The 15,103-nt window shown below is 52.1% G+C and overlaps 1 protein-coding gene across 1 annotated transcript in view; it reads left to right on the forward strand.

Annotated features, from left to right (window-relative positions):
- The first annotated feature begins 2,641 nt into the window (after positions 1 to 2,641).
- Positions 2,642 to 15,103, forward strand: part of TCF25 (TCF25 ribosome quality control complex subunit) — a 64,647-nt gene continuing 52,185 nt past the window's right edge. Inside the window, exons 1-4 of the mRNA XM_032979564.2 lie at positions 2,642 to 2,749; positions 4,362 to 4,810; positions 5,684 to 5,794; positions 11,213 to 11,272. Of these exons, the coding sequence (XP_032835455.1) occupies positions 4,640 to 4,810; positions 5,684 to 5,794; positions 11,213 to 11,272 (342 nt within the window). The 5' untranslated portion in view covers positions 2,642 to 2,749; positions 4,362 to 4,639. The remainder of the gene's footprint in view (positions 2,750 to 4,361; positions 4,811 to 5,683; positions 5,795 to 11,212; positions 11,273 to 15,103) is intronic.

The raw sequence follows: 15,103 nt of genomic DNA on the forward strand, positions 1-15,103 counted from the left end.
CGGGTCTCTGTGTGAGTCTACGGGTCTCTGTGTGAGTCTACGAGTCTCTGTGTGACTCTACGGGTCTCTGTGTGACTCTACGGGTCTCTGTGTGACTCTACGGGTCTCTGTGTGAGTCTATGAGTCTCTGTGTGAGTGTCTCTATGTGACTCTACGGGTCTCTGTGTGACTCTACGGGTCTCTGCGCAGAGTCTATGAGACCCATTCCGCCCAGGCTGCCGCGCCTGTCGGCAGGTCAGCACTGTGGTGGAGGCGCGTAGCGCGATGCAGGATGAGGATGATGAGGATGAGACTCACCTGTGCCTCGGGAGGGAGAGCTGAGCAGAGGTGAGGACAGGTGAGGGAGAGGTGAGGAGAGAGCTGAGAGAGAGCTCAGCGAAGCGGTCGAGTTCGCCTCTGCGTTGATGTCAATGGGAGTGGACTCACTAATTGATGATGTCAGTGGGAGTGGACTCACTAATTGATGATGTCACTGGGAGTGGACTCACTAATTGATGATGTCACTGGGAGTGGACTCACTAATTGTACCCCGCCACGGATGACGGCAGGCTCTGTTCGCATGCACGTGCCCGCACGCGTGGCCATTAGGCTGGGATGGATAATGCGCAGCTTTAAACAACAACAACAACGACGTTCGGTCGACGTCACGTCGCGCGCGCCTGTGCCAGGCTAGGTGCAGGAGGGTGTCTCTCTCTCTCTCTGAGTCGTTGTTGACCGACCGAGATGACCGGGGCCGACGCATCAGCTGTGCACCACCCCCCACAAACCCCCCAGCGCCTAATTGTGCCAACTCGCTGCGCTTTAGCCGCCCGGCGCTCCGCTCGTTGTTGTGAGCAGCATCGCTCCTCCGCTATTGCTGGAGGGGCGACTGCCTCCAACTGCAGCAGCGTCCTTCACGAGCCTCCTCATCCTCCACTTCCTCCACAGAGGGCGATCTCGACACCGCTGGGAACGGCTCATCGGCAAGACCGCTCAGCTCCACGTCCTCCCGTACCGCATCAGCTTCCATCTCTTCTCCAGCCCGTGTCGTTTACCCCGCTTTAGCCCCCCCTCAACCACTCATTCACTCACACTCAATCACTCACTCACACACTCAACCACTCACTCACACACACAACCACTCACTTACTCACACACTCAATCACTCACTCACACACTCAACCACTCACTTACTCAACCACTCAACCACTCACTCACACACACACTCAATCACTCACTCACACACTCAACCACTCACACACTCAACCACTCACTCACTCACACACTCAACCACTCACACACTCAACCACTCACTCATACACTCAACCACTCACACACTCAACCACTCACTCACTCACACACTCAACCACTCACACACTCAACCACTCACTCATACACTCAACCACTCACACACTCAACCACTCACTCACACACACACTCAACCACTCACACACTCAACCACTCAACCACTCACTCACACACACTCAATCACTCACTCACACACTCAACCACTCACTCACTCACACACTCACTCACTCAGACACTCAATCACTCACTCATTCACTCAACCACTCGCTCACACACTCAACCACTCACTCACTCACACACTCAACCACTCACACACTCAACCACTCACTCACTCACACACTCAACCACTCACACACTCAACCACTCACTCACACACTCAACCACTCACTCACACATACTCAACCACTCACACACTCAACCACTCACTCACTCACACACTCAACCACTCTCACACTCAACCACTCACTCACTCACACACTCAACCACTCACACACTCAACCACTCACTCACACACTCAACCACTCACTCACACACACACTCAACCACTCACACACTCAACCACTCACTCAACCACTCACTCACACACACACTCAACCACTCACTCACTCACACACTCAACCACTCTCACACTCAACCACTCACTCACTCACGCACACACTCAACCACTCACACACTCAACCACTCACTCACACACTCAACCACTCACTCACACACACAGACGCAACCACTCACACACTCAACCACTCACTCACACACACACTCAATCACTCACTCACACACTCAACCACTCACTCACTCAGACACTCAATCACTCAATCACTCATTCACTCACACACTCAGCCACTCACTCACTCACTCAACCACTCACACACTCAACCACTCACTCACTCACACACTCAACCACTCACACACTCAACCACTCACTCACTCACTCAACCACTCACTCACACACACACTCACACACCCAACCACTCATTCGCTCACACACTCAACCGCTCACTCACTCACACACTCAACCACTCACACACTCACTCACACACTCAATCGACGAAGCGAGTGTGGAACAGATGGAGATGAGTCCACATTAGTGCTATAGTCGCCCTCTCAGAATACATATTTGTTCAGAATTAGAATTTTCATTCATAACCGGAGGAATCCGAAAAGCTACAAAGCTCTTTTCTCTCTCTATGTATCTCAGGGGCCACGGCTCCTCCCTAACGCCCACCCACGGCTAGAGAGAGAGAGGGAAATTTCGCACCCCCATCTCTCCGTGATCCACCAACCCTGACATGCGGCGATGACGTCATGTCACCCATGCTCCGCCGGTGGTGACGTCACGGCGAGCGGGTCCCTCGCCCCCTCCCCTGTCCCCCACAATCCTTTGCGACGTCGTCGTCGCCGCAGCCAAACAGGAAGCGACGCGTACAGTGCGAAGAGCGGCGCGCGAGCCGCACTGTACGCGGTAGGTATACAGTGAGGCACTGTACGTGCGTGGCACACAGTTGCGCACCGTACGCGGTAGGTATACAGTTGCGCACTGTGCGCGCGCGGCATACAGTCCGCGACTGTACGCCGGCGACGCACAGCCCTGCACTGTACGCGCGAGCGGTGTACAGTGGCGCACTGTACGCAGGGTGGTGCACGGCCCACCTCCCCCCCCACTGCACTGTACGCTGCGAGCGGTGTACAGTAGCGCACTGTACGCGCGTGTCCTGTCCAGGCGCTGCTGTTGTGACTTCGGTGAGCGAGCGGGCGGGCGGGCGAGCGTGGAAATGTTGAGTTCCTTTCCCCTAGGTCGACTCAGCCTTAAAATAATAGTCGATGCGCTGGCGGCGGTGGTGGGGCGTTGCCGGCGAGTTACCGGCCGCCTTTGTCTCTCCCCCCCCCTCCGCCCGACCGAGTCACCACCGGTTTTGTTTAGTCTGAGGGGAGTGGGAACTCGAGACCGTCGGGTTCGTAACGCAGTGGCGAGAGAGAGAGAGGACGACTCAGAGAGAAGGGGTGACTCAAAGAGAGAGAGAACGACTCAGAGAGGGTGACTCAGATAGAGGACGACTCAGAGAGGGAGAGGGTGACTCAGAGAGAGAGAGAGGACGACTCAGAGAGACAGAGGACTCAGAGACAGAGGACGACTCAGAAAGAGAGAGGGTGACTCAGAGAGAGAGAGGACGACTCAGAAAGAGAGGGTGACTCAGAGAGAGAGGACGACTTAGAGAGAGAGGGTGACTCAGAGAGAGAGAGGACGACTCAGAGAGAGAGAGGGTGACTCAGAGAGAGAGGACGACTTAGAGATAGAGGGTGACTCAGAGAGAGAGAGGACGACTTAGAGAGAGAGGGTGACTCAGAGAGGACGACTCAGAGAGAGAGGGTGACTCAGAGAGAGAGGACGACTCAGAGAGAGAGAGGACGACTCAGAGAGAGAGGGTGACTCAGAGAGAGAGAGGACGACTCAGAGAGAGAGGACGACTTGGAGAGAGATGACGACTCAGAGAGAGGACGACTCAGAGAGAGGACGACTCAGAGAGAGAGAGGACGACTCAGAGAGAGAGGACGACTAAGAGAAAGAGAGAGGACGACTCAGAGAGAGAGGACGACTAAGAGAAAGAGAGAGGATGACTCAGAGAGGACGACTCAGAGAGAGAGGGTGACTCAGAGAGGACGACTCAGAGAGAGAGGGTGACTCAGAGAGAGGACGACTCAGAGAGAGAGAGGACGACTCAGAGAGAGAGGGTGACTCAGAGAGAGAGAGGACGACTCAGAGAGAGAGGACGACTTGGAGAGAGATGACGACTCAGAGAGAGGACGACTCAGAGAGAGGACGACTCAGAGAGAGGACGACTCAGAGGGAGAGAGAGAGAGGACGACTAAGAGAAAGAGGACGACTAAGAGAAAGAGAGAGGACGACTCAGAGAGAGAGGACGACTAAGAGAAAGAGAGAGGATGACTCAGAGAGGACGACTCGGAGAGAGAGAGGAAGACATCTCGCAATGCTCTAATGCTTCGCACTCCCTCTCTGCCTCCTTCTCTCCCGTCCCGTCCACCCCCTTCCACCCCCCATCCACCTCCACACACAGACACACCCAGACACACACAGACACTCACAGGCACACACAGGCACACACAGACACACACAGACACACACAGGCACACAGACACACACAGGCACACACAGACGCACACAGGCACACACAGACACTCACAGGCACACAGACACACGCAGGCACACACAGACACACACACAGACACACACAGACACACGCAGGCACACACAGACACACACAGGCACACACAGACACACACAGACACACACACAGACGCACACAGGCGAGCGAGCGTGCAGGAAGTGCCCACGATGTCATCTCGTGCCCTGCGGAAGCTGAAGGGCGGGCGTGCCCAGGAGGAGTTGGGGGGCCCGGCGGTGGACGAGGAGGTGGAGGACGAGGTGGAGGACGAGGTGGAGGAGACTGGGGCGGCAGACAGCAATAGGGGGTTCGGAGCTCACCCCGTCAACCGCTTCTGCCTGGTGAGATGGGAGTGACCCCCCCCCGTTAACCCCTTGTCAGTGCCCTAACTTATTACAGACATCATTGGTGGTCACCCCGTGCCCCTTATAAACCTCAACGTCCATCCCACAAAGTCCCATCGCAAGGGAGAAACACAAACAAATAGACAATCACCACTAGTACACTCACCACTAGTACACTCACCACTACACTGACCACTACTATACTCACCACTACACACCTGTCAAACCTTTGTCATGACCTACCTCATTACAGGACCAATTCAGACCTCATTGGTCACCCCGTGCCCCTTATAAACCTCAACGTCCATCCCACAAAGTCCCATCGCAAGGGAGAAACACAAACAAATAGACAATCACCACTAGTACACTCACCACTAGTACACTGACCACTACACTGACCACTACTATACTCACCACTACACACCTGCCAACCCTTTGTCATGACCTACCTTATTACAAGACCAATTCAGAACTCATTGGTCACCCTGTGCCCCTTATAAACCTCAACGTCCATCCCACAAAGGCCCATCGCATGGGAGAAACACAAACAAATGGACAATTTGTGTTGCCCTTGTTGAGAGAGAGACACGCAAACTCCAAATCTACAGCAGGCGTCGTCAGGGTTGGGATCGAACCCACGGCCTCCTGTGTACCAGGCGAGGTAGTTAACATCTCCTAGCCACCGTGATGATGATGATGAGAGAGAGAGAGATACGCAGACTCCAAATATACAGCAGCAGGCGTTGTTAGGGTCGGGATCGAACCCACGACCTCCTGTGTACAAGGCGAGGTAGTTAACATCTCCTAGCCACCACGGCAGCCCTTAATGTTCATTGTTCTCCTCCTGCTCTGTGTTTGTAACGCATGCAGCTGGGTGAGGAGGAGGAGGAGGAGGTGGATGGTCATGAAGAGGGTGGAGGCGAGAACCGGAGCCACACACAGACACCTGGGGCAACGGAGGAGGGAAGCCTGGCCCTAAGGGTGCGTGGGCTTGTGTGTGTGTCACTGTGTGTGTGTCACTGTGTGTGTGTCACTGTGTGTGTGGCACTGTGTGTGTGGCACTGTGTGTGTCAAGTGTGTGTGTGTCACTGTGTGTCACTGTGTGTGTGTGTCACTGTGTGTGTGTGTGTGTCACTGTGTCACTGTGTGTGTGTGTCACTGTGTGTGTCACTGTGTGTGTGTCACTGTGTGTGTCAAGTGTGTGTGTGTCACACTGTGTGTGTCACTGTGTGTGTGTGTCACTGTGTGTGTCACTGTGTGTGTCACTGTGTGTGTGTCACTGTGTGTGTCACTGTGTGTGTGTGTCACTGTGTGTGTGTCACTGTGTGTGTCACTGTGTGTGTGTCACTGTGTGTGTGTCACTGTGTGTGTCAAGTGTGTGTGTGTCACTGTGTGTGTCAGTGTGTGTGTGTCGCTGTGTGTGTGTGTCACTGTGTGTGTGTGTCACTGTGTGTGTGTGTCACTGTGTCACTGTGTGTGTCACTGTGTGTGTGTGTCACTGTGTGTGTGCCACTGTGTGTGAGTGTCACAGTGTGTGTGTCACTGTGTGTGTGTGTGTGTGTCACTGTGTGTGTGTGTCACAGTCATCATGTTGGGTGACTTCAATGCCCGAGTTGGTCATGATACTGGCACCTGGTCTGGAGTGATTGGAGGGCATGGGCCAGATCAGCTCAATAACAACGGTAGGAGGCTGCTAGATTTTTGTGCAGCCCATGGGCTTGTAATTACCAACACGCTGTTCCGGCATCGGCGCATCCACACAACATCATGGATGCATGCCGGGTCCAAGCAAGAACATCTGCTGGACTACATAGTGACGGACCAGCGAATGCGAGCCCATGTCCTTGACACCAGGACCTACCGTGGAGCTGATCTGCCCTCTGACCATCGACTAGTCATCTGTAAGATGCGCCTGCCATTCTTCCACTCCGGTGGTGGGTGTACACCCAGGACCCCATTCCAACCTAAAGTGGCCTGGTCTCAGTTATCTGATGAAAGTTGCAAGCGAGAATTTCATCATCGCTTGCGGCTGGGATTGGCATCGTCCCCGACTCCTCCTGATGTCGAGGGTAAATGGGCGAGGTTTAGGACTGTGACTCATGCAGCTGCAATGGCTGCTTTGGGTACGCGGTCCAGACCTCCCCAGACACCCTGGATGACAGAGGAGTTGTTCACGATGGTTGAGAAAAAGCGACAGGCCCACTGTCATCGGCTACAGAATCCCACATCAGAGAATGAGGAGGCTTACCGCAGCCTTCGCTCGGAGGTTCGGAGAGCCGTGAGGCGCTGCAAGGATGGGTGGTGGTCGCGGGTTGCTGAGGAGATGGAGTCTGCCTCAGTGGCCCGTGATCACAAATCTCTATTTAACTCCATCAAAAAAGTAACCTGCAGCGCCACACCTATTACCATCATTAGGGGAAAAAACGGTGATCCAATTTCCGACCCCCAGGAACAGGTTCGCAGATTTGCTGAGCATTTCTGTGAGGTCCTGGGGGAGGGAAAATCCCTCAGCCAGGAAAACCTCGTGGCACAAAGTGAGGATGACCCTGCTGAGGCTGCGGTGCCTCAAATATTGTATGAAGTCACCCCCTGTGAGTGGCTGGCTGAGGTGCCATCTGCTGAGGAAGTATTGAAGGTGATCCGGAGTCTGAGACCAGGAAAGGCAGCGGGCAGAGATGATCTCCCAAGCGAAATGCTGAGGGGGGGTGGCGTTTGTGCACAGACTGCCCTATATGACATCATAACAACAGTCTGGACCACTGGACGGGTTCCGCAGGATTGGAAGGATGCCCTGGTGGTCCCCCTTTTTAAGAAGGGGGACCGCACAGACTGTAACAACTACAGGGGCATCTCACTCCTCAGTGTGCCGGGAAAGGTCCTGGCAAGGATTATTCAGCATCGCCTTGCCAGGCACGCTGAGGAGAGGCTTGCGGAGCCCCAATGCGGTTTCAGGAAAGGGCGGTCCTGCACAGATGCCATATTTTCTGTCCGTCTGCTACAGCAGAGGTGTAGGGAATTCCAACAAGACCTACATCTCTGCTTTATTGACCTGGTCAAGGCCTATGATACCATCAGTAGGCCTGGGCTCTGGGTCGTTCTTCGTGCTTTTGGAGTACCTGACCCTCTGCTCACGATCATTAAGGACCTTCATGATGGTGAGCGGGCGCGGGTAAAACTACGTGGCCGGGAGTCAGAGCCATTCCCTGTACACCTTGGGGTGCGACAGGGATGTCCTCTGGCTCCCACATTATTTAACATCTATTTTGACCACGTAGTTCGTGAAGCCTTCAATAGCTGTACCGGGGGAATCTCCATATGGTACAGATATAATGGGAGGCTAATCGATGCCCGGGTGCGGTCAAGGGATGGCTCCCTATTGCTCAACCACGTTATGTATGCTGATGACTTGGTAATAGCTGCTCAGTCAGAGGAGGAGTTGGAGACGCTGCTGCTGAGACTGGAGCGTGCCACTAAGAGGTGGGGCCTTACCATCAGCCCCACCAAAACTAAGCACCTGCCTGGGTATTTTGTACCATCGGACACTCCACCCCCACAACTCCCAATCGGTGATGGGGCAGTTGTGGAGAGAGTGGAGAGTTTCCCATACCTGGGCAGTGTGCTTATGACTGGCTCCAGTTTAACAGCAGAGGTCTCACTCCGAATCAGTCGAGCGGCAATATCTTTTCATCGGTTGCATAACGCTGTGTGGAAGCTACCTGGTCTGTCGCTCCGCACTAAGCTTCAGGTCTTCTCGGCCACGGTCATTCCCTCCCTTCTCTACGCTTGCGAAACGTGGACCCCCCTAATGGAACATCTTCGCCGGTTAGAAACATTTAGGCTGGCCTGCCTACGATCCGTTCCTGGGTTTAACCAGACTGGATTGTGTGAGGAGCTAACAAATCCTTGAAAGATCTGGGCAGGGTCCCATCGGTGAGCTCCTCCGGCAGGCAAGGCTGCGATGGCTGGGTCATGTAGCCCGCATGCCCAGCCACCGCATGCCGAAACAGCTTTTGTTTGGCCGGATTGAGGGGGCTAAGCGGGCGCGGCACGGGCTAGAGAAGAGATGGAGTGATGTGGTACAGGAGGACGTGGAGCTGAGTGGACTTGCCGATGACTGGTACCAGCGGTGTCAAGATCGGCCTCTGTGGAGGAGGCTCGTGAAGGATGCTACTGGGCAGTTGGAGGCAGTCGCCCTCCAACAACAACGGAGGGCGGAGGAGCGACGCTCACAACAGCGAGCGGAGCGCCGGGTGGCTAAAGCACAGCAGGTTGGCACAGTAGGGGGCACAGGTGGTGCATCAGCCAGTCATCTCAGTCAGTCGACCCGTGGCACCTGGGTCTGCCCTGTGACCTCCTGCCAGCGGGCGTTCGACACTTCACGTGGCCTCAGGGTGCACATAGCCTGGCACAAGCGTCGTGGTGACGTCACCGCCACTTAGTGGCGAATGGCGGTTGTTGTTGTTGTTGTGTGTGTCACTGTGTGTGTGTCACTGTGTGTGTGTCACTGTGTGTGTCACTGTGTGTGTGTCACTGTGTCACTGTGTGTGTCACTGTGTCACTGTGTGTGTCACTGTGTGTGTGTGTGTCACTGTGTGTGTCACTGTGTCACTGTGTGTGTGTCACTGTGTGTCACTGTGTGTGTCACTGTGTGTGTGTCACTGTGTGTGTGTGTCACTGTGTGTGTGTCACTGTGTGTGTCACTGTGTGTGTGTCACTGTGTGTATGTCACTGTGTGTGTGTCACTGTGTGTGTGTGTCACTGTGTGTGTCACTGTGTGTGTGTCACTGTGTGTGTCACTGTGTGTGTCACTGTGTGTGTGTGTCACTGTGTCACTGTGTGTGTGTGTGTGTCACTGTGTGTGTGTCACTGTGTGTGTGTGTGCGTCTCTGTGTGTGTGTGTGTCACTGTGTGTGTGTCACTGTGTGTATGTCACTGTGTGTGTGTGTCACTGTGTGTGTGTGTCACTGTGTGTGTGTGTCACTGTGTCACTGTGTGTATCACTGTGTGTGTGTCACTGTGTGTGTGTGTCACTGTGTGTGTGCCACTGTGTGTGTGTGTCACTGTGTGTGTCACTGTGTGTGTCACTGTGTCACTGTGTGTGTCACTGTGTCACTGTGTGTGTGTCACTGTGTGTGTCACTGTGTGTATGTGTCACTGTGTGTGTGTGTCACTGTGTGTGTCGCTGTGTGTGTCACTGTGTGTGTCAAGTGTGTGTGTCACTGTGTGTGTCACTGTGTGTGTCACTGTGTGTGTCACTGTGTGTGTGTGTGTCACTGTGTGTGTCAAGTGTGTGTGTCACTGTGTGTGTCACTGTGTGTCACTGTGTGTCACTGTGTCACTGTGTGTGTCACTGTGTGTGTGTCACTGTGTGTGTCACTGTGTGTGTCACTGTGTGTGTCAAGTGTGTATGTGTCACTGTGTGTGTCACTGTGTCATTGTGTGTGTCACTGTGTGTGTCACTGTGTGTGTGTGTCACTGTGTGTGTGTGTCACTGTGTGTGTCACTGTGTGTGTGTCACTGTGTGTGTCACTGTGTGTGTGTGTCACTGTGTGTGTCACTGTGACACTGTGTGTGTCACTGTGTGTGTCACTGTGTGTGTCACTGTGTCACTGTGTGTGTCACTGTGTCACTGTGTGTGTCACTGTGTGTGTGTGTCACTGTGTGTCACTGTGTGTGTCACTGTGTCACTGTGTGTGTCACTGTGTGTGTCACTGTGTGTCACTGTGTGTGTCACTGTGTGTGTCACTGTGTGTGTGTCACTGTGTGTGTCACTGTGTGTGTGTCACTGTATGTGTGTCACTGTGTGTGTGTCACTGTGTGTGTGTCACTGTGACACTGTGTGTGTCACTGTGTCACTGTGTGTGTCAGTGTCACTGTGTGTCACTTTGTGTGTCACTGTGTGTCACTTTGTGTGTCACTGTGTGTGTCACTGTGTGTTTCACTATGTCACTGTGTGTGTCACTGTGTGTGTCACTGTGTCACTGTGTGTGTCACTGTGTGTGTGTGTCACTGTGTGTGTCACTGTGTGTGTCACTGTGTGTCACTGTGTGTGTCACTGTGTCACTGTGTCACTGTATGTGTCACTGTGTCACTGTGTGTGTCACTGTGTGTGTCACTGTGTCACTGTGTCACTGTGTGTGTCACTGTGTGTGTGTGCGGTCGCATGGGGAGCGGCGGTGCAGCGGTTAGCTCGATGCGCCACGAACCCGACGACCCGAGTTCGATTCCCGCTCACGGCCAACACCAGTGACGATTATCTGAACCGGTCCCGGGCCTCCCCTAGGTCGACTCAGCCTCAAATGAGTTACCTGGTGCTGTGTTGTGTAGTAAACATCGTGCCCTGCTGCTCGCTGTTGAGCCTACACCGTGGTGGGGGGACACCTTTATCTTTGTGTGCAGGGAGGTGCAAAGAAGGTGAGGAGGAGGAAGAAGCGGGCCGTGAAGGAGACCAAGGAGCAGGTGATGCAAACTGCAAGCCGCGGGTCACCTTCGGACACGAATGAGCGGATGTTCGGCCTCCTTCACTCGCCTGAGGCGTTGTTGGAGGCTTGGCGGCCTGCTTAGAAGGAACGGAGGAGAGCGAGAGAGAGAGAGCTCATTCCACTGGCATAAACTTTCCCTGTACATTAAGCAGCACTGCACCATAGACTCAACACTGCACCATAGACTCAACACTGCCCAGATATTCAACACTGCCCATAGACTCAATACTGCACCATAGACTCAACACTGCCCATAGACTCAACACTGCCCATAGACTCAACACTGCACCATAGACTCAACACTGCACCATAGACTCATCAATGCCCATAGACTCATCACTGCCCATAGACTCAACACTGCACCATAGACTCAACACTGCACCATAGACTCAACACTGCACCATAGACTCAACACTGCCCAAATATGCAACACTGCACCATAGACTCAGCACTGCCCATCGACTCAACACTGCCCATAGACCCAACACTGCCCATAGACTCAACACTACCCATAGACTCAACACTGCCCATAGACTCAACACTACCCATAGACTCAACACTACCCATAGACTCAACACTGCACCATAGACTCAACACTGCACCATAGACTCAACACTGCACCATAGACTCAACACTGCACCATAGACTCAACACTGCACCATAGACTCAACACTGCCCATAGACTCAACACTGTCCATAGACCCAACACTGCCCATAGACTCAACACTGCACCATAGACTCAACACTGCACCATAGACTCAACACTGCCCATAGACTCAACACTGCACCATAGACTCAACACTGCCCAGAGACTCAACACTGCCCATAGACTCAACACTGCCCATAGACTCAACACTGCACCATAGACTCAGCACTGCCCAGAGACTCAACACTGCACCATAGACTCAACACTGCCCAGAGACTCAACACTGCCCATAGACTCAACACTGCACCATAGACTCAACACTGCACCATAGACTCAACACTCCACCATAGACTCAACACTGCCCATAGACTCAACACTGCACCATAGACTCAACACTGCACCATAGACTCAGCACTGCCCATAGACTCAACACTGCCCATAGACTCAACACTGCCCATAGACTCAACACTGCACCATAGACTCAACACTGCCCATTGACTCAGCACTGCAGCATAGACTCATCACTGCCCATAGACTCAACACTGCGCATAGACTCAACACTGCCCATAGACTCAACACTGCACCATAGACTCAACACTGCACCATAGACTCAGCACTGCCCATAGACTCAACTCTGCCCATAGATTTCGATTTAAAGCTTTCGTGACTGCAATGATTCATCTTCTTTGGTTCTTTCGGTAAAGTCACGTAGAATGAGAATAAAATAATAAATTGATAAAATAAAATAACACAATAATATTCTCACGACGTTTCGGCCACAACACAAGCGGCCTTCATCAGGTGAAGGGGGCGAGACTGTCTGGTAGGACAGCGCTGGAGTGAGAGAGCCACGTTCAGATCACGGCTTTTAAGCTGTGTGAGAGGAACAAAGAGCCTTGACACAGGAATTAGCATAAAATTTAGCATTGAAATGGCTGAATGATTAGCTTGTGACTGGTCACAGAAATAGCTATGTTAAAAGTTAAAGCATACACATCCGCAGAGGCACCCATTGTTAAAAGGAATTAGCATAGAATTTAGCATTGGAATAGCTAAGTTAAGGCATACACATCCGCAGAGGCACCCCTTGACAATGGGATTAGCATAGAATTTAGCATTGAAATGGCTGAGTGATTCGCTTGTAACTGCTACAGAAATAGCTACGTTGAAGTCAGAGCATACACATTCACCGAGGCACTTAGTACAAATCAAACAGGAGAATTTAGCATTGAAATAACTAGGCGAATTTAGCATTGAAATAACTGGGTGATTTGCTAGTGACTGGTCACAGAAATGACTACACATCTGAGCTATTCACAGTACTATATAGTGAACCAATAAAAACTAAATTATAAATTACCTTCATGTTATCAATAAACTCTATATTCTCCAATCAGCTAAGCTACCAACCATAAGTCGTTATATATCACAATGCTATATGGCGAAAAAATGGGTGGATTCTTACCCTCAAATTTCCATACCACGGATAGCTATGGGCCCCGTTCAGACGGACGAGTTCGTCCATGGTCGGAACAGAGGAGGGGGAGAGAGACAGCTGCGAGGCCCTAGTATGCTCCATGTTGTAAACCATACCATTAACCGTGGTGTGAGAGGTATTAAGAGGCAATGCTGGCGAAAGAGCTGCGGTCTGAAGGACATCGTAAAATTACAATTAATTAAGAACAGAAATGATTTAACACATCTTTCCAGTGGTTACTAAGCCTGAATCCATCTTCTCGGTTGAAATTGTCTCTGTGCTTGTATATGTGAATGGCCTCATGAACGAATCTCTCATGGTAGCCGGTTGGTTTGCAAAGAACCTCCGTCTTGGAGAAGTCAATGTCATGTGAGCCCACTGAATTGTAACAGTGGTCTGCCACGGCAGAGGAGTTCGTCTTACCGTGTTTCAAGTCTGCTTTATGTTCGCGGATGCGGTCCGAGATATGTCTTTTGGTTTCTCCAATGTAGCTACTACCACAGAGGCACTTTAGTTTGTAAACGCCTGGGTACTGTATGTCTGGAAGAGCATCTTTTACAGATGGAACTAAATCACGGATTTTGTGTACTGTGTTGAATCGGACCTGGATCTTGTGTTTATTCAGGATTTTGGAGATCTTTTTAGTGACCCCTGCAATGTAGGGTAAGGTGATGGTTTTGAGTGGCTCCACAAGAGGATCCTTCTTCATGACTGGAGTGATGGCTTTGCGGATTGTGTAGTCGGAGTAGCCATTAGCCCTGAGAGCCTGGTGTACGTGCTTGAGTTCACTGGTAATGTGTTCCTGGTCGGAAATGCATTGGGCTCTATGGTATAGAGTCTTGATGAGGCAGTTCTTCTGGGATGGATGGTGGTGGGAATCCGGTTTCAAGTAAGCATCTGTATGGGTAGCTTTCCTGTAGACAGAGTGGCTCATTGAACCATCATGTCTCCTTTTAATTAAGACATCCAGAAAGGGTAGTTTGCCATCTTTTTCGACCTCCATGGTAAATCTGATGGCTGGGTGTATGGAATTGATGTGGTCGCGGAATTGGTCTAGAGCAGGCTGGCCATGTGGCCAGATGACAAAGGTGTCATCAACGTACCTCTTCCATAAGGTCGGGCGTAGAGTGGCAGTCTGGATGGCGTCAGTTTCAAATTTTTCCATGAATACGTTGGCTACAACCGGAGATAGGGGGGAGCCCATTGGGGTGCCCTCAGTTTGTTTGTAGAAAGTTCCATTCCAGGTGAAGTATGTGTTGGTTAAGCAATGTCTCACCAGGGGGGGTACATCAGTATGCAGTCCTTGATGAACCAGGTCTTCAATGATAGCGATGGTGTCAGGTACCGGGACTTTGGTGAACAAGGACACCACATCAAAACTGACAAGCAGGTCGTTTGGGGACAGGGAAATGTCTTTGATTGTCGATACCAGGTGAGTAGAATTTAGTACCGCAGAGGTGGTTTTTCCAGTGAAAGGTCGCAGTATATCAGCCAGAAAACGTGCCAGTTTGTAGGTGGGGGAGCTGATAGTAGAGACAATGGGACGAAGGGGTGTATCTTCTTTGTGTATCTTTGGAAGGCCATATAATCTTGGTGGTCTGGCAGCAGAGGGTTTCAACGAGAACTGTTTGATCTCATCAATTAATGCTGTTGAATCAGAGATAATTTTGTTCGTTTTGGTGACC

The sequence above is a fragment of the Petromyzon marinus genome, chromosome 74, assembly GCF_048934315.1.
Source record: "Petromyzon marinus isolate PM22_M1 ecotype Great Lakes invasive population chromosome 74, UKy_Petmar_22M1.pri1.0, whole genome shotgun sequence".
In the NCBI taxonomy this organism is placed as follows: domain Eukaryota; kingdom Metazoa; phylum Chordata; class Hyperoartia; order Petromyzontiformes; family Petromyzontidae; genus Petromyzon; species Petromyzon marinus.